Source organism: Trichosurus vulpecula, chromosome 3, assembly GCF_011100635.1.
Source record: "Trichosurus vulpecula isolate mTriVul1 chromosome 3, mTriVul1.pri, whole genome shotgun sequence".
Taxonomy (NCBI): domain Eukaryota; kingdom Metazoa; phylum Chordata; class Mammalia; order Diprotodontia; family Phalangeridae; genus Trichosurus; species Trichosurus vulpecula.
The window spans coordinates 392,314,573-392,337,211 of record NC_050575.1 but is presented as its reverse complement, the minus strand read 5'-3'; the positions used below and the strand labels follow the sequence as shown (position 1 = coordinate 392,337,211).

At 44.2% G+C, this 22,639-nt stretch overlaps 1 protein-coding gene across 2 annotated transcripts in view; it reads right to left on the bottom strand.

Annotated features, from left to right (window-relative positions):
* The window catches only part of TANGO6 (transport and golgi organization 6 homolog), a 211,290-nt gene that overhangs the window by 19,848 nt on the left and 168,803 nt on the right, over positions 1–22,639 (bottom strand). For both annotated transcript variants that reach the window (XM_036752788.1, XM_036752789.1), the window contains one exon: positions 17,879–17,992. In XM_036752788.1, the coding sequence (XP_036608683.1) occupies positions 17,879–17,992 (114 nt within the window). The remainder of the gene's footprint in view (positions 1–17,878; positions 17,993–22,639) is intronic.

Below are 22,639 nucleotides of genomic sequence, written 5' to 3'. Positions count from 1 at the left end.
CAGCCTGGCAGATCCTGGGAAGTACGTGGGCTCCAGAAGAGTCCCAACTACTCTACCAATTGTTGGCGTTCTTTCTATTTCCCCTAAAGATACAGTAGGTGACCTCTGAGGAGGTGGCCTTTCCTGGCTGGAAGTGAGGCAAACAGGTTAAGTGATTGTTTCAACAATCCGGCTAGCAGCTGCTGTGGGGGTGAAAAACCAACACAAGCCCAACAACAAGAACGCTGCCAGCACAGGTCCTTTTGATCTGCTTCACTAAGGAAAGCAACGTTAATGGGTTAACAATTTTACTTTAATCCGGCATACAGACATCATTCACTTAGCTCAGGGAAAAAAGCCAGCACCCTGAACTTCAGAGCAAATACAAATACAAAGATACATTAGAAACAGACCAAATCACAATTCATAGTTACCAAAAAGCATCAACATCTGAGTTCTTGAGCCGGGGAGCTCGACGACGGCTGGCCCAGAGTCAAGTGCCACTCCTCCTGTAGCTCAGAGCTCCAAGAAAGAGAAAGCCAACCCCTGGTTTTATATCTTTTTCAGGGTCAAGGGTGAGTCACACATGTGACTCACCCACGTGACCTAAAATTGTCACAAAGAGGTGACTTAAACCCACGTGGTCTAAGGCTCTGATGTCCCAACCATGCCACTCAAACCGATGTAAACTAGACCCTCCCCTGAGGCAAGGAGGTCACCAAGGACTCCCAATCTAATCAAGAAAACAAAGGCCAAACTCTTCAAGGGCACTTGGTTGAACTGAGTGCTAAGAGCCCATTTTGACTGCCAACACAGTGATCTGCCCAGGGTCATCCAGCAAGTAAGAAAGTAAGTGTCTGAGGTTGGATGTGAACTCAAGTCTTCCTGCCTCCAGGCTCAGTGCACCTAACTGCCTAGGTGATATTAGGTAATCCCTCATATGAGCAGAAAAGTGCCCTGACACCTTCAGTTTCTTAGTTTCAACAGCCTAGGAACTTCCAAATACCAGGACTGAGAAGAAGGCTATCTAGATGACTGTCTAGACTAGAACATATTCTTGGCCGCAGATGCTTTCCCAAGCCTATGTCTTCTCTGGGTCTCCAGATCACACCAATGTTCCTACAATTTTTTGAAAAACAGAAAGCACCCAAAAACTCTCCAAAAAAAAAAAAACCTGGTCTTTTAAATTTTTTATCAGACTGGGAAATTGGAAGCATCCTGTGCACTCAGAGCCATTCGGCCAGTCTCAGTTACCAACGACAAATGGAACCTAGTGCCTGGTTGACTGAAGCAAATTTAAAGAAATTATTTTCACAGATTTAATCTTCAAATGAAGTTGTATACTTGCCTGTTTTAGATCAGGATATGAAAAATATGGAGATAAAAACAATTAAGGAATGAAAATCCTATAACAAATAAAGTATCTTGATTTTGCCAAAGAAGAGGAATATAAACCCAGACCTAAATTATGCAGATCTATGCAAATCGCTATGCGGGAGAGGCAGGAACAGAGCACTTAGAGCTGCTCCCATTCCCAAGCTGTCACTCATATCAGCTAGGTTCTAGTCACAGGGAAAGGCTGATATTTTCAGTCTAGCAGTCAGCCTTGTACTGAGCATCTGGTTCCAAGTTTGATTTCCCAGATCTGCCACTCACCTAGCGCACTCTGGACAAACCCCATCGATTTTCTCTGCCTGGCTTTTTCATCAGCAAGGTGGAGATGGGTGATGTGACTGTACTTCCATAGAGTGCTCCTTTGGCCAATGCTCAGCTCTGAATCAGGGGGGGCAGCCTGGGGGAGCTAGTCCCATCTTCCCCAGTGTATCTGTTTTCTCATCACTTATGCATTGACTGTCTTCATTCTTGCCAAGGCTTGATTTCCTTGCTCAGCATTCTTTTCCTGGCTTAAGCCTGTCAGCCTATTTAACGATACCAGTCCAGCTCTGCTCTCTTACTCACTAGTTCTGTTTCTGGCCTCAGTCATACCTCTCATGGGTTCTCCTCTGGAGTGATCCAGCTAAATCCCACCCCTTCATTCAGAGGTTTAAGCATGTGCATCTTATGCATCTTACATGGTATGGCCCTAAGCACCCCACAATACAGCATTTGACATATATTGTAGAGATGCCCAGCGGGGAGGGAGGGGTCTTCGTTTCCTCATTTGTAAAATGTAAAGGCAGACTTGAGGATCTCAGGATTCTTGCTGCTGGTCTCTATGCAGTGACAAAACATTAAGCCGCTAATGTTCATGAATCAACAGACTCCTTTTCTATGGATATCTTTTATTTTACCGTCATCTTCAGTTTTCATTTCATTCTTCCTTTTCCCTCTCCCAAAGAACCATCTCTTATAAAAAAGAATCAAGGCCAGGTCCCTTTTACTTCGTTGTTGTTCAGTCACATCTGACTCTGTGACCCTGTTTGGGGTTTTCTTGGCAAAGATACTGGAGTAGTTTGCCATTTCCTTCTCCAGCTCATTTTACAGATGAGGAAACTAAAACGAACTGGGCTAAGTGACTTACCCAGGGTCACACAACTTAGTAAGTGTCTGAGGCTGGATCTGAAGTCAGGAAGATGAATCTTCCTGACTCCAGGCCTGGGGTCTATCCACTATACCACCCAGCTGTCCCTGATCCCCTTTAAGAATGGCAAAAATAAAACAGTTTAGCAAACCAACCAATGCACCCATCAAAAAAGTCAGACATCATATGCAATGTTCCATCCGCATAGTCATCCATCTCTGCAAAGGAACAGTGGAGATGTTTTCTCATAGAGCTTCTCTGGGGCCAAGCCTGATCATTATAAGTCAGTTTGCAGCAATTAGTTTTGATGGTTTTGCTGTTCACTCCATTTGCATTGCTGTAGTTACTGGAAATACCCTTTTCCTGGTTCTACTTAGCTCACTGTACATCGAATCATATTAGATGGATGAAGAATTTAAAAGTACATGTGGCTTCTGTTTGAAGAACAGAGCTTTGTACACAGTGAGTACTTAATAAACGCTTGTTACGTTAATTAGTTAGGAGGTGAGGAGCAGACAATCTGCCAGAGAACTGATTTAACACAACATAGAATAAGACAGGCCTGTAAACACAAACAAAAGATTTAGGAACACAAACAATATTTTCCTAACCAGGCAACACTGCCACCCAGAATATAGTGGTGGCACACCCAAAGATGCCAGCAGTCCTTTCTGCCCACTGTTGGTATTTTCATTGGTCTAAATGCAGGACTATAGTAAGCATCCTACTACCTAGGAGGTAGGAGTATCTAGACCCTTTGCAGAAAGCCTTGTCTATTGACCTGAAGGTCACAATATGAAAATTCTTAGCATTCTACAAGAACTCTGCTTTAGAAATGAAAAACTCACACTGGCTAGAGTAGAACTGCATCTAGTATTATATGATCTTAAAAAAAAAAAACAACCCAACTCCAATCCTTAGTTCTTCTTCCATCGTCTCCAAAAAGTTTTCCTTCTCAATTTTCAGAGTGCAATGAGGTTTTATAATGTTCAGTTTGCTAGTAATAGACAATAAAGGAATAAAATAAATTGTTCATGGCCTAACCTACCCCAGAGAGATGGTCACCATTGAGTTAATAGAGACTTAGCACCCAAATCCCTATACTTCTGCTACCCAGTAGTCACTTTCCACTTGGGTTTTTGGAGGGTTTAATGACTGAGAAATAGGGCAGGAAATGGCACATGCAGATATGGAGTTCCTTGATAAGAAACTCTGAAGCTTGAATTCTGTCCCAATAGGCAAATTCCAGAAATGAGAGGAGACCACCCCAAGAATAACAAGATACTCTTGAAGGTACTTTAGAGTTAAAATGGCCCATCCTTTCATTCTTCAGATTAGGAAACTGAGGCCCGGGGGGGGGGGGGGGGGGGGGGGGTGGGTGGGAAGTGACTTGCCCCATTTCCCAAGGCAACAAGTCCTTGCTGGGGTATGCTGGGCCAGCAGGCCTCTTCACTCCAAGGCCAGCCTCCTTTCTACTCCACTATATTGTCCAGTGCTCTAAGAGAAGCCTAAGGCTTCTAAGCTGGGAAACAGGAATAGGGCCAGACAGGGGAGAAGCAAGCTGCCTATTCCCCTAAACTAGGGAGACAATTCTCTTAGGTAGGAAAAGTAAAAAACAAAAAAGGAAAAAAAGAGGCAGGCAGTGGCCTTTAGCACTCTGATTAGATTACTATTTGTTCTCTTAAACTCATTTCTCTTAAGGGAGGCATGACAAAAACATTGTTCTGATACCTTTATTCAGTCATTCCTTCATTCGTTAAACTAGCCCTTATTAAGCAGTGCTATGTGTCATGTGCTGGGGATATAGACACCAAAAAGAAATGGTTCCTGCCCTTATTCTATTATCCTGCCCTAATATTCTATTAAGGCAAACAACTTGTGCCTAGATAAGCACATATGAATGTGCACAAAGGGGATGGTACCAGCAGCCTGGGGAACATCAGGCCAAACCTCCCGGCCCCTGAGCTGGGCCTGAAGGAAGCTAGAGATTCTGCCAGGCTGAGGTGAGCAGGGAGAGTATTCCCCGGCTGGAGGGGATAGCCTATGCTGTTAGATGTAGAGAGAGAAGATGGAACATTGTGCATGGTCATACAAGCTGGTCAGTGTGTTTAGACCAGAGGGTGTGAAGAAGAGGGGAACGGGATGGGCTGTTAAATGAAAAGTAAAGAAAGAAGAGGAATGTCCAGAGCTGCTCATAAAAGATAAGTGACAGGTCTAGTGGTGGAGGAGCAAACTCAGTGAGTTGGGAAGTCAATCAGCATTTATTAAGCACCCGCTGGTACCAGGCACTAAGGATACAAAGAAAAGCAAGAAACAGGCCCTGCTCTCAAGGAGCTCATGGTCTAATAGTGGGAGACATCATGCAAATAACCAAGGACACAGAAGATGTATAGGACAGGGGTAGGGAACCTGCGGCCTCAAGGCCACATGTGGCCCTCTAGGTCCTCAAATGCAGCCCTTTGACTCAATCCAAACTTCACAGAACAAATCCCCTTAATATAAGGATTTTTTCTGTAAAACTTGGACTCAGAAGGCCAAAGTCAAGGACCTAGAGGGCCACATGTAGCCTTGAGGCTGCAGGTTCCTCACCCCTGGTATAGGGAAGGCACTAAGAGGTCTAGGGAAGGCTTCTTGCAGAAAGGACTGTGTCTGAGACCTGAAGGAAGGCAGGGAAGGCAGGAGGTGGAGATGAGTGATGAGGAATGCTCCAGGTGAGGCAGAGACTCAGACCATATGCTCAGAGTTGGCAGATGGCGTGTCCTGTGTCAGGAACAGGCAGGAGGCCAGAGTCCCTGGACAGCAGAGTATATGCAGAGGGGTGTAAGGTGCAAGACAAGAAGCTGGGTAAAAAAATGCTTTAAAAGCCAAATGGAGGATTTGAAATTGGATCCTAGGAATAGCAGGGAGTCTTTGGAGCTGACAGACTAGCAGGAGAGTGGGGATGGGGGAGGTGATCCTGTCAGACCTGGGCTTTAGGAAGATACATTTGGCAGCCAAGTGGAGGATGGACCAGAGCGGGGAGATACTCATGGCAGCAGACTTCCTAGCAGCTATTGCAACAGTCCAGGCGTGAGGTGATAAAGGCCTTCACTGGAGTGGGGCAGTGTCAGAGGAGAAAAGGGGGTGGCAGGTTAATGGAGGTGTTATGAAGGCAGAAAGGACAGGACTTGACCACTGATTGGATATGGGGCGGGGTGAAAGACAGTAAGATACTGAGGATGATGCCTCAGTTGCAATACGTCTGGGTCATGGGGAGCATGGTGATACCCTCTAAAGAAATAGGGAAATTAGGGAGAGGGAAGGCTTTGGAGGGAAAATAATGAGTCTAGTCGTGGACAGGTTGAGTTGAAGGATGGAACATCCAAGTTAAGATGTCTTATAGACAGTTGGAGATGAGAGACTGGAGGTCAGGAAGGGTGTCAGTGCCGGGCAAGTAGATATAAGAGTCAAGCGTGTAATGACGTCCCGTGTACAATGTATATCATACTGCTTGCCTTCTCAAGGGTGGGGAGGGGCTGTAGGGAGGGAAAGAATCTGGAACTCAGAAAAATGAATGGTAAACTTTTTTTAAAAGAAAAAATATTTATTGCTTGTTAAACTAGGGGGGAAAAAGAGTTTTCTGCATAGAAATGGTAACTGAAAACATGGAGGCTGAGGAGATCCCCAAGTGAAGTTGCAGAGGCAGAGAAGAGGGCATGAGGCCCTAGAGGGTCCTGCTGTTAGCAAGAGTGACGTTGATGAAGATCCAGCAAAGGAGACAGAACAGGATCAGTCAGACAGGCAGGAGGAGAACCAGGAGTGAGCAGCGGCAGGAAAGCCCAGAGAGAGGAGGATGATTGATGTGTCCAAGGCAGCAGAGGGGTCAAGAAGGAAGGAGCTCCATAGAGATGAGAGGCTCTGTCACGCCAAGGACTGAGAGGAATTCATTAAAAAAAATGTATGATGTAGTTTAGACTGGCACCAGAATAGTAATTAGGGTGAAATGAAAAGCACTGAGGGAAGAGAGAGAATTTGTAAATCTTTTATAAATCAAACAATTCAGCTATAGCCTATATGGTCAGATGGAAGCTGAGTATTTCACAAACGCCCATAGTAGGCAGCAACAATCCTGTAGAAGAAACATCGACAAATATTTATTAAGTGCCTACTATGTGCCAGTCATTGTGCTAATCACTAGGGATACAAAAAGGGGCAAAAGACAGTCCCCGACCTCAAGGAACTTATAATTTAATGGGGGAAGACAACATGGAAATGGATACATATGTACACACATACATATATACACACATGTTTATATGTATGTATGTACACATACGCATACACACATATATGTTGTATATTATATATCATATAATATTATAGATAGAGCAACCTATATACAGGATAGATTGGAAATAATTAATAGAGGGAAGTCATTGAAATTATGAGGGATTGGAGGTGGGATTTTAGTTGGGACTTAAAGGAAGCCAGTAGGTGGAGATGAGGAGGGAGAGAGTGCCAGGCATGGAGGACAGTTAGAAAAAATGCCCAGAACTGAGAGACAGAGGGTCTTGTTTGTAGAACAGCCAGAAGGCTGGCGTCACTAAACGGAGGAGTGCCTGGCTGAGAAGTAGGGTATGAGAAGACTGGAAAGGGGGATAGGTCTGAAGGCCAAACAGAAGATCTTGTATCTGATCCGGGGGGCCATAGGGAGCCATTGGAGTTTATTGAGTATGGGGGATGACCTGAACTTTAGGAAAATCACTTTAGTGGCTGAATGGGGGATGGACTGGAGTGGGGAGAGACTTAAAGCTGGCAGATCCCAGCCGCTATTGCAATGGTCCAGGTGTGAGGTGAGCAATGGCTGCACTGGAAGGGTGGCAGTGTCAGAGGAGAGAGGGGAATGTGGGGGAAATTGATAGGCCTTGGCAACAGCTTGGCCATGGGGGTGAAGAGAGAGTGAGGAGTCCTGGGTGACTCCCAGGTTGTGAGCTTGGGGGATAGGAGGAGGGCGTTGCCTTCTACAGCAATAGGGAAGGGCGGGGGGAGAGCTTAGGGGGAAAGAGAATGAGTTATATTTTGACCATAATGAGTTTAAGATGCCTACTGAACATCCATTTTGAGATGTCTGAAAGGCAGGTGGAAATGGGAGATTAGAGGTCAGCAGAGAATAGGTTTGAGAATTGTTAGCATAGAGACGGTCACTGTATCCACGGGAGCTGATGAGATCCCCAAATGAAGTAGTAGAGAGGGAGATGAGAAGAAGGCCCAGGACAGAAGTCTGAGGGATATCTCAGTTAGAGGGTGGTATCCAGGGGAGGATCAGCAAAGAGACGGAGGAGTGGTCAGAGAGGTAGGAAAAGAACCAGAAGAGAGAAAGCAGCGTCCAGAAAACCTAGAGAGGAGACTCTCAAGGGGGAGAGAGTGATCAACAGGGTCAAAGGCTGCAGAGAGGTCAATGAGACTGGGGATTGAGGCCTCAAGGCAGGATCTGCACGTTGCTGCTTGCTTTGAGGAAATGAACTTGAGAAGCTGGTGGTCCCTAAACTAGCCTTGGGATGGAGCCACCGGTTTGGCTGATGCTGCCCTTCCACGAGTCTGAGCAGCAGCAGCAGCAGCAGCAGCGGCGGGGATCTGGCCTCCCTGCCTCCAGGGCAGCTGACCAGGCGCTGCTGCTTGGCTGGACTGGCGGTGCTCCACGCTCTAAGAAGGGAAGCTGTTTTCACTCCTGCTAAAGCTCTGGCAAACACTTTTCCCAAAGTCTACAGAGGAATAATTATAACCTGGATCTCAGTTTCCTTGGCATAAATGTCTTTTTCATTGACTCTCCACACTGAACCTTCTGTCTCTTGCAGGCAGCAGTGACTGTGCAAACTGGCCGGGCCAGTTCATAGTACACATCACATAAAAACACACCAAGTGATGTGAAAATAGCTTTTAGGTTGAGACAAAACCCACAAAAGGCAGGAAGGCTTTCCATTCAATCTGTCCATTAGCTTCTGACTTTCCTTTGTGTTGCAGAAATCCTCTGCCAGTCCTTCTGAGGCAGGCTGAAACAAGTGAGCTAGCTCAGGGCTCAAGCACCATCCTGCCTCAATCTCCAGGGTGGACAATGGGCACTTCTGGGATGAAGAAGGCATCCCTCCAAACAAAAACACTGAACTTTTTTAGTCTGGGCTCATTCTAGCAAAGGAGCCTGGGGCTCAATTAACCTCCGTTCTAAAAATGTTAGGGAAGTCACTACTCAGAGTGGTCTTGGGAAGACGCTTCTGCCATCAGTCTTGCCACCCAGCTCTGCAAACATTATGGGCAGTTGGATATCCACTCAATGGATAGAGCAACAGACTTTGAGTCAGGGGGACTGAGTTCAAATTCCATCTCAGTCACTAAGTATACGACCTTAGATAAGCTGTTTCACCTCTGTTTGCCTCAGTTTCCTTAACTGTCAAATGGGGATAATAAGAACAGCACCTACCTCCCAGGGTTGTTGTGAGAATCAAATAAGACAATAATTGTAAAGCACTCAGCATAGTGCCTGGCACATAGTAGGCACTTAATATGCAATGAGAGAAAGCACTGTTTAAACCTTAAGGCGATATACAAATGCTGCCATAACTATTACCGCCTGTCATCGTTCTGCGCTATGGTCCTCTTTCAATGCCTCATCTCGGTGTGGAGGTCACCCAGGCTTTCTAAAGGGTGAGGCAGCAAACCCCAAGCAGGATTCAGACGTGGGTAAACCAGTGACCTGCTGTCTGAGAAAAAGCCTCCTTAACCACCTGGGTGAGCGCCGGGTTAGCTGCAAGATGATGAACCCTGGGAGACCATCCCACGAAGAACTGGTGATTTATGCAGGAGTGTTCTGAGTGACAAAATTATGAATCACTGAAATAGCTGATATTATCTGGCCATGAATCACGGCATGCCACCATCTCAGAGGCAGGAAAACCCAGGTGACCCCAAAGGAAAAGTTCAGACAGGGCAGGATGAAAAAGGCACCAAACATTAGCCACGATGACTTGCATGCAAGAAGTGGCTCAAAAGTCAACCTGGAGGACACACGTGATTGGCAAAGGAGGCTGGGAGGCCACGGAGGAAGAGGAAGAGACAATGGATGGGAAGTTGGAGGGGTGCACTGGTTTCCATGAAACACATGTCCCCGATATCTTATTGCAATTTTAAGCTTTAGTATCTTCAGAAATATAAATGCTAAACATGTACAAAAAATGACATTTAAAAGTTTAGTTATTAAAAATTTTGAAATTTTAATATATTTCTAATTAAAATTCAATGTTATCACTGTCTTGGGCTATACATTGCTGTAGTTGATTTTTGAAATTTGTGAAAATTTTCATCTGCTGCTCAGTGACAAAGGATTGCATTTGTTATCTTAGCCTTAAGGTCATCCAAAGAATGAGTTCTGATGTGACCCCACCAAAAAAAGATCAGGTGAATGAGGTGGCCAACCAAAAGGACCTCCTCTACCAATCTACCAGTCTGAGAAAATGTCACCCAGAAACTGTTACAAATGCAACGCATAATGACAAAGTGCCTCATCTTGTTAAAATTAAAATTTATTATTCAAAATTCACAAAACTAAGAGTAAAAAAATTTAATAATTAAAATTTCATGTGATCTTTTTTTTGTCAGTTTATAGAACTTGTACTTCTGAAGTTATTAAAGTTTGAAAGTACCCTTTTGGGATGACCCAGAGAAAGACTTCCAAAAGACTGGGGAGATCCTTCGTGGAGGATTTCTAGAAGAACACTGACAAGGATTGCACAAGGGGAGTTGGCCTTGCTGTTCTGGGATCTGCACTGGCAGAGTGAATGACCTCCCTAATGAGATCAGGCATCCATCCATTACAGTACCTGATACTGGGGCTGTTTCTGGCTGGTAAAGAATGGCATTTCCTTCCAATGTTACGCCCCCTCACAGGACAGAAGAGATAGCTGGGGCTTTTGAAAAGTAAAAACGACAATTTAAATTTCATTTCAAATTTGAGTACAGAATAAAAGGCATGTACTAGAAATACCCTTCAATGTTAAACAAGATCGAAAAGGTGCCGTAGTGAAAAACACTGATGGGCAGCCACCACAAATTCATGGGCTAAGTTCTTAAGATCGCCATCATTCCTAAACAAAGTCGCCTTTCAATGATGCATCCTAACAGAGGGAGGACAGTGGCCAAGGTAATCTGAAATAACGGACCAACTGAAATTTGCTTATATTGTTCTGTGTTCTGTCTGAATAAGGAGGTTTTGGGAAACTCCCAACGACAAAATTTAAAAGCCCCATTTTACTTTTTTCAGTATCTGAGTAGTTTATTATTATTGTTTTGATTCTCTAAATTTTCCCCTTCCTCACCTCCCCTATTCCTAAAATGGTGGGTTAGATATGTAAAGAGCCCCATTTTGAAGATTCTGGGCCGATTTTGACAAACTCACCGGTCACATGTCCAGAGCTCACAGGGACCTCAGTGACCATTCAGTCCAATTACCCCATTTATTTTTTTATTTTTAGTTTTCAACATTCACTTCCCTAAGTGTTCTAGATTTGAGTTCTAGATTTTTCTCCCCCTCCCATCCCCCCATTTAACAGATGAGGTGACTGCTGAAAAAAAAGAAAAGTTGCACGACCTACCTAAGGCCACAGAGGTAGTGGCTGATGTGGGATTTGAACTCAAGTCCTCTGACTTTACAACCAACAATCTGTCCACTGTACTGTCTCTACAACAACTCCCCGACTCTTACGCCATGCTAAGGAGAGATATTTCCAACTCTGAGGCTGATGCAAATCACTAGACTAACCACAGCTAGTCTTTCTTTCTTTTTTTTAAATAAGAAAGCAATTTCTATGGCTACCTTTTGTTTTTACATCAACTTAATTCCTCAACCCATCCCTCTCTTCTCTCCCATGCAGAGCAACGCCCCAATAATGGATAAAAAATAAAGTAAAAGAAAGGTATGAAAAGACTACTAGAGTAGCAATGCCATGCCCCACCTCCATAGTGCCCAAGCTCTGTGAAAGAAGGGAGGGCCGGCGGTCCATTCCCGTGTCTGTCTAGGGGACCAAGCTTGGTCATCATAACTACACAGCACTCGGTGCTGATCTGTATTGTTGTTGCAGTCATTGTGACATCGTTTTCTGATGTTCTCGCTTCACTCTGTGCCAGGTCATGTCTTCGCAAAGCTCCCTGTAGTCTCACAAACCCCCATGGAGCCCTGTAACCTTCCATTCCATTCATGTACCGTGGTTTGTTTATCCATTTCCAAACTGACGGGCATGTATTTTTTTTTTTTACTTTTATACATATAGATATGTACATATCTATCTATCTATCTATCTATCTATCTATCTATCTGTCTATCTATCTACAGGGTGTTCCTAAAGTCTGGACACAACAGGCAAAAATACGTATTTTCAAGAAATGAAATCAACAACATTTTATTCAGTTGGAATATTAACAAATAACATCTTCAATATGATTTCCATCATTTGTGATGCAAAGGTTGATGCTCCTTGCAAGATTCACATGAACTCGCTGCAGTAACTACACATTGCTGTCAATTTTAGCACATTTACTCTTTATGCGTTCAATCAAGTGTGTTGCATCTGCGATTTTCATTGAGCATACCTTCTCCTTTAGCATACCCCAGAAAAAGAAATCAAGGGGTCTAAGGTCTGTTAATATTCCAAATAAATAGATAAAATGTTGAAAATTTTTGCCTATGTGTCCAGATTTTAGGGACACCCTGTATATGCAAATAGTAGATTTTGCTACTATAAAAATACAACAGTTTTCTAACCTTGCCATTATCTAATTCATCCTCCATCCAAAGGAATGAGAGGTTTTCCCAAAGGGTTTTCTTTCCAGCTCCTGTTGGGCTGCAGACCAAATGTGGGAATACGGGTAAATAGAAACGTTGCTGATGTCAGCAGAAAACTTTAGTAAGCAGAATAGGTATTATGGTCAACAAGATGCTGAACATAAAATTTTCCACAAATCTCCGTGTGTGAATAATTGAGAGCTGACTATACCGCAGACTGGGCACCTTGGTAGAGGATGCTGACATATGTGAGGAAGCCTAACAAAGTAGTAAGGAAGAGTTTGCATCCTTCCTCCCCTGACCTGTCTCTAGATTTCTGAGGAGCGTCTCCTTCAAACTTCCTGTAATTCTTTTACTGGTCCCTCCACCTCCTTTTCGAGACAATAGAACAACAAAGGTGCTTGGCAGACATTTGGCAAACAAGAAACAGTGAAACCCCGTATTATCATGTAGTGCTTTCTGCAGGAGAGACCGGCGATTAGGAAAATACCTCCATCATCAAAGTGGCATTTTTGTTTCAGCTGCTCCCAAGGGCAAAATAGAAGACTCAAGAGCAAATCCCAGACTGAAAGCTTTGTGGCTGATCTCCGCTTCTCATTAAAATGCCCTGATTATAAACATACCTACGATTACAAGATTTAACACACCTGCCCTCAAGGATGCACCAGGAAGAGGGTCCATAATTCATCCCCCTGCCCATTTCCTTTTCTTGATTAAGTAAGCACAGTTTATAACTTTAGAATTGTTTCAATAGGGAACAGATGGGAAGTCAATCGGAAAAGAGGGCAGAGGGCTTCCACTAACATGGCTCTGGCAGAATGACTGATGTCATATACAACACACAGAATAAAAACGTCATTAAGGAAGTCATAAAGTTCCTTCTTTCTCTGTCTCTCTCTCCTCCTAAGGTCTGTGTATTCATTGTCTGGTGTATCTGATATAGATCTATATACTAACGGGCCCAAACATAAGAGTCTTCCTTAGTTCCCACCGGCTGAGCAAACTCTCACCCAAGAGCAACGTGTCCACTGACCCCCTGGGGATTGTTGGCAACATGTTGTTTGAATTATCAAGCTCTGATATGCTCCTTTCTGTGGACTTGGGTAGCTACAGGGTGGGGGAGCCTCCATCAAAAGTTCTCTCCCTTCTAAGTATTTTTGTCACTAGGTATGACACACTTGCCTTCACGGGGCTGCCAGACTTCTCACTCTGAAATCCACACAAGAGAGAAAGGGCTGGAAGGGAAATTCCACTGACTATTGGGAGCCCTCCCCCACCCCCTCCAGCTCACACAGGGCAGTGAAACACCTGCAGGCAGGAGATGCTGAACAAAGGCAGGCGTGGAGGGAAAGACTATTTGTAAGTTCATGAGGGAACAGCAATAAGACAGAGGGTTCAGGACCTCTGGCTTAATGAAGGCCAGGGACTGACTGGTTCAAAATGCCAAACAAGAGAGTGTTGCATGCAAGGCTCAGTGGCAATAATACACATCTCTGCAGTCTCCTCATTTCATAAAAGAACCTAAGAATTGCCTCCCCAAGTCAGATCCATGGGGAATCTGGCCTAGTAGTCTGTGTGTCTGACAGCTCTATTGGTGAGTGCCTTGTGGAGCAGGACAGCGATGCTCCATGATCTCAGGGCTCTAAGGGAAGAGATGCACATCTTGACATTTCTCATTTCCCCATAAGCTATTAAATTCATGCATGGATTTATCTCAAACTCTTCTTGAACTTATTTTCATCCTTCACAACACCTAACACAACACCTTCCAAATGGCAAAGTGACCAAATATATATTTGTTGAATGAATGGCATAGTGCATAGAGCCCTACACATGTTCAAATCCTACCTCGGACTTTTACTAGCCCTGGGATCCTGGGCAACTCACCAAACTCCTCTATTCTATCAGTTTCTCCTTTGTAAAATGAGAGGAGGGGACTTGGTGGCTTCTGAGGCCTCTTCTACGATCCTATGAATGAGTCAGTGACTACCTGGAAGCTACTGATGACACCTGGACACTAACCTTGCCCAGAATTTGTAAGGAAGGAGAGGTTACAAGGACTCGGGGCTTCTTTCAACACACAAGGATCATGTTGTAGGAGGCTGGGAGTGACAGAGCTGCAATCTGCCTCTGGCTCTGCTCCCTGCTCCCTGGTCACCACCGTCCCTGATGCTGATTTCCTGTTCCAATCACCCGGCACTTTCCCCGTCCTATGGCCAGGAAATCCACACCTCCTGCTTCCTTGGTCCCTGGAGTTCAGAGGAAAAGAACAAAAACAAAATTCCTCTTCTACAGCTCTTCAAATTTTCACCCTCCCTAGCTTAGCCTTATAGCATCCCCTGCTGAGTTCCTTCGACTGCTAGCAAACTCTTCTTCCTCTTGGCCGGCTTCTTCTCATACTCTTCTCAGCTTTTGGCACTCAAGGAACCTGGATTTTTCTGGAAGAGACCTGGTTGCCGGCCATCCTCTGCAGTTTTGGCTTCTTCTTCTAGAAGACGCTGAGTGAACCAATGAACTCCAAATCGTTAAATCCTATGGTTCTTCCTTGTCTTCTCTGCAGCTTTGGACAATGTTCACCATCTCTTCCTTTTGGATTTGAATGGCTCTCATGAGAAAGAGGGCTGCATCCAGAGTCAGAGGGCCTTGTGCCAACCTTATCCTCACCAATGATTACTGGGGGGACCTGGGGTAAATCACGTCATCTCTCTGGGCATCGGTTTTCTCATCTGTAAAATGAAGATGCTGGACTAGATGACATCTAAGATCCCCTCTGGTTCTCACCCTGTGGTTCCCTGACCCTTGGCCACAACGACCCTCTTCTCTCCTGACTCTCCTTATCCCATGGTAGCTTTGCTGGCTCATCATCCATAAGAATCAGTCCCTTCCCCCCACTATATTTTATCTTGGTGATCTCCTTTGTTCCCACAATTCAATTATCATCTCTTTGCAGCCTATTCTCAAAGTGACAGAGGCAGCCCTAATCTTCTCTCTCCTGTAGTCCGGTCCACACATCTCTAAGTACCAACTGGCCACTTCCACCTGGATATACCACCGGCATCTCAAACTCAACATGTCTACAAGAGAGTTCATCCTGTTCTCCTTTAAATCTTTCCTTCCTGAAAACTTCCCAGGTTATCGGTGGGCATCACCACCCTCCCAGAAACCCAGATTAGTAACTTCCGAGTCATTCTTGACTCATCCCCTTCCCCTCAACTCCCACATACAGTGAAAGCTGCCAAGTCCTGTGGATTTCGCTTCTGCAGTGTGCCTCCCCTCAGTGCCCATGCTCTATTCACACAGCTTCCGCCATAATGTGAGCCTCACATGGAGTCTCTTAATTGGTCTCCCTCCTTCCAGTCGCTTCCCTTTCCAAACAATTCTCCATATAGCTGTCCAAATAATATCCCTGAGGCACAGATCAAGTCATGTGTATCACCTGTTCAAAAGCCTTCGGTGGTTTTTCTTACTTTCAGAATAATATACTAACTCCTTAGCCTCATATTAAAAGCCTTATTTCACATTATTTCCATTTATATACTCTACATTTCAGCCAAACGGGTCTATTACCTTTTTAAAAAATAAAAAAAAATTAATGGCATTTATTTTCTTTCTCTGGGGAAAAAAAATAAAACAAAGCCTTTGCAACAAATATACATTTGTTGCAAAACAAAACAAATTCCCACAATGGCCCTGTCCAAAAATGTGTATGTCATTTTGTACTCTGAGTTCGTCACCTCTCTCTCAGGAAATGCTTAGAATTCTTTTTTTTTTTTTTAATCAGTCCTCTGGAATCCTGATCGGACATTGCGTTGATCAGAGTTCTTAAGTCTTTCAAAGTTGTTCATTTTTACAATGTTATTGTTATTGTATAAATTGTTCTCTTGGTTCTATTCACTGCACCAGTTCATAGAAGTCTTCCCAGGTTTCTCTGAAATCTTCCCTTTCATAACTTCTTATGGCACAACAGGATTCCATTACATTCATCCGCCATTATATTTTTAGCCAGTCCCCAACAGGTGGACACTGTTGAGTTTCTAGTTTTTTGCTATGACAGAAAGAGTTGCTATAAATATTTTTATACATGTGGGTTCTTTTTCTAAAAATCTCTTTGGGATATAGGTCTAGCTAGCAGTACCATTGCTGGGTCAAAGGATATGCACAGTTTAGTTACTTTTTGGGACTAGTTCCAAAAATGTTTTCCCGAATGGATGGAACAATTTACAGCTCCACCAACAGTGCATGAATACGCCTGTTTCCCTGGAGCCCCTCCAACATTTAACATTTTCCTTTTTTTTGTCAATTTCTTCAATCTAACAGATATTAGGTTAGAACCTTAGAGGGGATCGTTATCTGTTTCCTAAACTCAACAACTCAGACCTCAATTCTGTGAACTAGCATGTACTTTTCCCTATGAAGGGTGGCTGATGGCGCATGGGATACAGCACTGGGCCTAGGGTTAGGAGGACTTGAGTTCAAATTCAGCCTCGGACACTTCCCAGCTGTGTGATCCTGGCTTCAGCAGTCTCTTCCTCCATGAAGATTCTCCTTATCTCTCCAGACGAAAGCGTTCTTTTCCAGCTCAAAATACCTTGTGTGAACATGGCTCATCCCCTAGTAGAATGTACGCTCCTTGAAGGCAGAACTCTTGCTTTTGTCACTGTATTCCCCAACATATAAGGAATCACTTAAAACAGTCTGTGGAATTTAATTGAATTAACCTTGAACAAGTCACCTAAGGCAGCTAGGCAGAACAGAAGACAGAGTGCTAGGCTAGGACAGAGGAGGACCAGAGTTTGAATCCCGCCCTGGAGTCCCTGGACTTAACCTTTCTTTGCTTTAGTTTCTTCACCTGTAACATGAAGTTAATAGCAGTACCTATTTCACAAGTTTAATGTGAGAAACAAATGAGATGCTACAGGTAAAGTGCTTTGCAAACCTTAAATACTATATAAATATTAACTATATAAATATTAACAGGCTCAGCCTGCTCCCTGTAAAATGAGGGTGCTAAATGTGATGATTTCTGAAATTCCTTCCAGACAGATATAATTCTCTAACCTTTTTCCCTACTTTGTCAGGGATCTAGGGAAGAATCCCTCGAGGGCAAGTGGTTCATTTCAAACAGCACAATAAAATCCCATCCACCACACCCGGGTCTGAATGGATATCAACAGCCTCTCAAAAGGAAATCTTCCTAGTGGGTTTTTCAGTGATTCAGCACCAACCACTGAGTCAAGGCGAGGAGTCACTAAAGTTCATGCTATAGAGGATGAGGCTCATTCCAGCTAACTCACCCCGTGAATGTTACTCTTGGAAACTTGTCCCTACAAGGTGAATTATAGAACTCGTGGAGTCTAAGTACAAGCTGCTCCACTGGCATTACTGGCAGCCAGGTTCTGTTTGGCACATATGTCACAGAGAGGACAGAGAGGCATTCGCCGAGGATAAAACAACCCGACCCTCCTTGTACAAAACCCCTTTGGACTGACGTGTACACGAAAGGGCACCTGCACAAACCACACCAGCAGCCTGCCCCACTGACGGCCAGATGGGTGTCAGGGCGCACTTACTTCAGTGGCTTTCTGGCTGAGCCCACGGAGCAGAAGCACCACCACGTGGACAGCAGCTCTTCGAACCTGGGCTTCAGGGTCGGTCTTCGCCACAGCAATCAAGCAAGATGTCACCTAGGAAGAAAGGAAAGGTGACATCAGGGAACATCGATCGGTGGCTGCCTTCACAGCCGGGCTTTCACCGAACCTCACTTTAAATTCAATAGCAGTGGTCTGGTTTAAAGTAGGCAACAGTGTGTATCATTCCCAAGACTCAAACGCATTCTGAATTCTCAGTATTATTCTCAATTTTCCTCCCTCAATGGAGGGAAACCAGCTCCCGTCTCTTGATTTTGAAGGGAAAAAAATGATGCCAGTGTCTCAGAGGCAAATAGGGGAATGGGATGGAAATGGTAATACATATAGAGACATAACGACTTGTTAAAGGGAAAAAATGAAGCACATGGAAATATTTCCCCTAGAGATGAGAAGATTTGTCACTTGTCAAAATAGGGCAAAAACAGAGCAAACAGAAACTCGGCTGATCGGGCTCCAACGTTCGAGGCCAGACATGACTCCGCACACGCTCTGGGACACAGGAAGCCTCAAACGGCTCGTCAGCACGTCCAGACTACCCAGCCCTCTTTGATCCAATGCTAGCCCCAACCTCATGGCATGACTCACTGAGGGCAGGTTTCTTAGGCTCTTTATACCTGGGTTTCTTCACCTGCAAAGCAGGGGGGTGACAAGACTGCCTGGGAAGCATGTCCCTGAATCTGGTACTTTGGAAATATCTAATAACTGGTGAGCATGAAAACAAGCAGCTTTTCCCTTGACCTCCCTCTCAGACCTCCCTCCTCCTTGGGGGAGTCCTCAGAGAATTCTAGACCCTAGAATGACACACTACAAAATTAAAGTTCCTAATGCCTTCAGTGAGAAATCCTGTTTTAAAAGATCCAACACTGCAAAAGAGAAAATTTGTGTGTGAGAACCAAAAAGGACGAACCAATGTTGTAACAACTTTCACCCAAGTCAAAATTGCATGATGGTTCTGCCAGATGTTATTTGCTCTAAAAAAATGTTGTGTAAAAAATGTATGTAAGAGATCACACAAGTGGGAAAGGGACCTGTATGTACAAAAATATTTATAGCAGCTCTTTTTGTGATAGCAAAGAATTGGAAATCAAGGGGATGCCCATCAACTGGGGAATGGTTGAACAAGTTGTGGTGTATGAATGTAATGGAATACTACTGTGCTATAAGAAATGGGGAAGATAGAGACTTCATAATAACCTGGAAAGACCTACATGATATGATGCTGAGTGAGAGGAGCAGAACCAGGATAACACTGTACACAACCACAGACATATTGCTTCTGTGATGACTAACTTTGATAGACTTGGCTCTTCTCAGCGATACAAGGCTCAAAGATAGCTCCAAAGGACTCATGATGGAAAAAGTTAGCTACATCCAGAGAAAGAACTATGGAGTCTGAATGCAGATTGAGGCAAATTATTTGGTCTCTCTCCTTTTTTTTTCTTTTACTTTCTTTTTCGGTTTTGTTTCTTCTCTCTCATGATTCATTCCATTGGTCGTAATTCTTCTTTGCCACTTGACTATTATGTAAATAAGTTTAATGCAAAGGTTTATATTGAATCTATATCAGACTGCATGCCATCTTGGGGGGGAGGGGGAAAGGGAGGGAAGGGAAGAAAATGTGAAACTCAAGAATATGTAGAACTAATTGCTGTAAACTAAAAATAAAAAAATCTAATTAAAAATCTATATCTATCTATCTATCTACCTATCTATCCATCTATGATATAAGATGTAGGCCTTGAAGGGAACATGAGGGGTGAATGAGTCAAGTCCCTCATTCAGAGCTGACTAAAGGTTAAGGGACTCACTCTAGGTAACCTAAGGGATGGAGCAGCATTTGAACTCAGATACTCTAATTCCAAATCTAGCATGCCTTCTGCTCTTCCATATCTATTAATATATTTCTCAGCCAACAGAGAAGATACTCTTTCTACAATAAGGAAATGGGCAGACCGTGTGTTTGTAAACATGTACAAATACATATTAAATTTTCTTTAAAAATGGCTTTTAAAAAAAGACCTCAGGAATGCACAGGAAGAAGATCTTGTCGGAAATCTAACTCTGCAGGTTGTATTTGTCACAGCTTTCAAACAGTTGGGCAGAGTTCAAAGTGCCTAATTAATCAGCGACAGCAGAGAGGATCAGCAGAAGCAGTGCGTTCTTAAAGATAATTGCATCTGGGATGCACTGGCATTTAATCAAATTCTAATTCTAATAGATAAACTTGCAACCCACAACAGAAGGGAAAACTCAAAACAGCTCAAATCCGATGGCTGCTTCACAGGGAGACCCAGCCAAGTCTTCTCTGTGCCCCCATTTAACGCTGTTGGTCATCCTGACCACGGGACCCAGGAGAGCCTCTATGGGCCTGGCATTCACAGGATCCTCAGGCTCATCAGCCCGAGCAGGAATTTGTTGGGTGTCCTCCAAACAGGCAGCAAATAGAAGAGCTAACTCTATTTGGAGGCAGAGGATTTACAAGGCAAGAGGTAAAATCAGAGAGGCAAGTCTGAGACAAGCCCGAGTCCTTCCTGACACACAGAAGCCCTGAGGTTGATCCAGCCAGGTGGGACCTGGGGTGAAAGTGTGCATGGGACAAAGGGAAGGGCAGACGCTCCTTTTTGCCTGCCTCCCTTTGGGTTTCGTTAAGGAGACTACGATCCTTTCTGCTTCCTAATGTAGAACACCCACTGGCTGCCCGTTTTTTGTTGTTGTTAGTTTTTTTTCTGGTTCTGATTCACTATGTAGTGGGGATCATGCCTTTACAGCAATTCTCAGGGTTCAGAACCCCCTTGTGACTCTGGCAGCATCTGGAATCAGGGGTGGTGAGGAGAAACGCAAAGCTACCTACCTATAAAACTGCTTTCCTCTTAGACAAGTCAGCGCTCCAATGCCCCCTCCTCACACACACACACACACACACACACACACACACACACACACACACACACACACGTATGTTTTTGTAGGCAGCAGGCTGCTACAAGCCCACCTCACTGAAATGAGCTGGAAAGCAGTCGCCTGTTTTCCACTGGGTGAGAGGTGATTGATATGCAAGAGTGTACCAAGCCTGGGTGCGCTCAGCCATCCAGGACAAATAGGAAGGGAACTGTGAACAGACGTGGTGTTGCTCCTGAGGTTTCCTGAGCAATTCTGGAAGATCAGACCCAAGTCTCATGACATACAATGGACTCTGAGAGTCTATTTTAAAACCCTGACAACTTCCAAAGATAGCAGAGCTGGAAAAGTAAAAAGAATGTGCTTTTCCCCTTTTATGGCAGGTGCCTTAATCTCCCTCCATACTACCCTGAGCTCCTGCACCTCTGGAAGAAAGATATCTCGTTAAAAACTGGGAGGAGAGGGGCTCCCTAGGCCACGTGGTCATTCCCCCGTCTGTCTCGCTGAAACATAGAACTTGCTCAGCTCCTCTCTCTTGCCTCCACCACTCCAATTACCGGCTTATCCATGCCTTCTGCCCTAAAAGCCTTGACCTACATATAGTGTAAAGTCAATTTAGTCACGCGTTGATTTAACGTTCCTTTTCTACTATTTCTAATTCCACCCAGAGGCTGAAACCAGGTCTACGTGACCTGTGAGCCACCTGTTTTGAGTCACTGAAAACATCTTATTAACCATGTGGAGGAGGCCTTCTCCCTTCCTGCTTTAATTATAAAACATACCTATGTGTGGAGAAGAGAGATAAGGATGTAGGAAGCTCAGAGCTATTGAGGTCCAATTTCATAGGATGTCAGATCTAGAAGAAAACTTGGAGAATGTTTATTTCAGGGATTTTTAACCTTTTTTTGTACCGTGGACACCAGAGGCAATCTAGTGAAGCTGATGGGCCGCTTCTAAGAATCATGTTTGTTGCTAAATTTCTGTGAGAGGTTAGTGAAAATAAAAATGCATGAACCAGGGGCCCCAGGTTAAGAACCGCTGATATAGTTTAACCATTCCATTTTACAAAAAAAAAAAAAGTAAAAGTCAAGAGCGGTGAAGAACTTATCCACTGTCACACAGGTGATCAGGAAGAGGAGGTCTCCTAAGCCCAAATCCAGGGTTCTTTTCACCATACTATGCTGTCTCTGTGTTTTCAAGTACGACAGCTCTTGACAGGAACCAGCAGAAACAGAGAAACAAAAACACTTTCCAAGCATGTCAAATCTTGACACTACATAGAAGAAAAACCTGAATTCCTTGTACAGGATTTTAGAACTGCTGAACCTGAGTCCTGGATATTTCTTTAAGTGAGCATATCAGATCACAGAGTCTAAATTTGGGCCACCCAAATTGAGATCTTCCCATGGTCCATAGAGACATATGTTCATGGAGTAAGGGCACTGGCGATGGTTTTGAACATGCAGGCCACAAAACACTGACTGACTAAATAAAAAAGCATGTATTAAGCAAACACTGTGTGCTAGGCTCTAGGGATACAAACATAAGTAAGCAAGACAGTCTCTGCCCTCAAGGAGCGTGCATTCTAAGGGAGGATGTGTCAACGGGATGGAGATAGAGCATCAATTGATATATCTTGATTTGATAAGGTGAAAGCTCACCAATCAGAGTCACAGGCAGGAGGAGTAGGAGGAGGAGGCCAAGGGGGAAGAGGAGGAGGCTGGAGTATAGGCACCTAGGAGGCACAGTGAAGAGAGTGTTGGTCTTCAAGTTAGGAAGACCTGA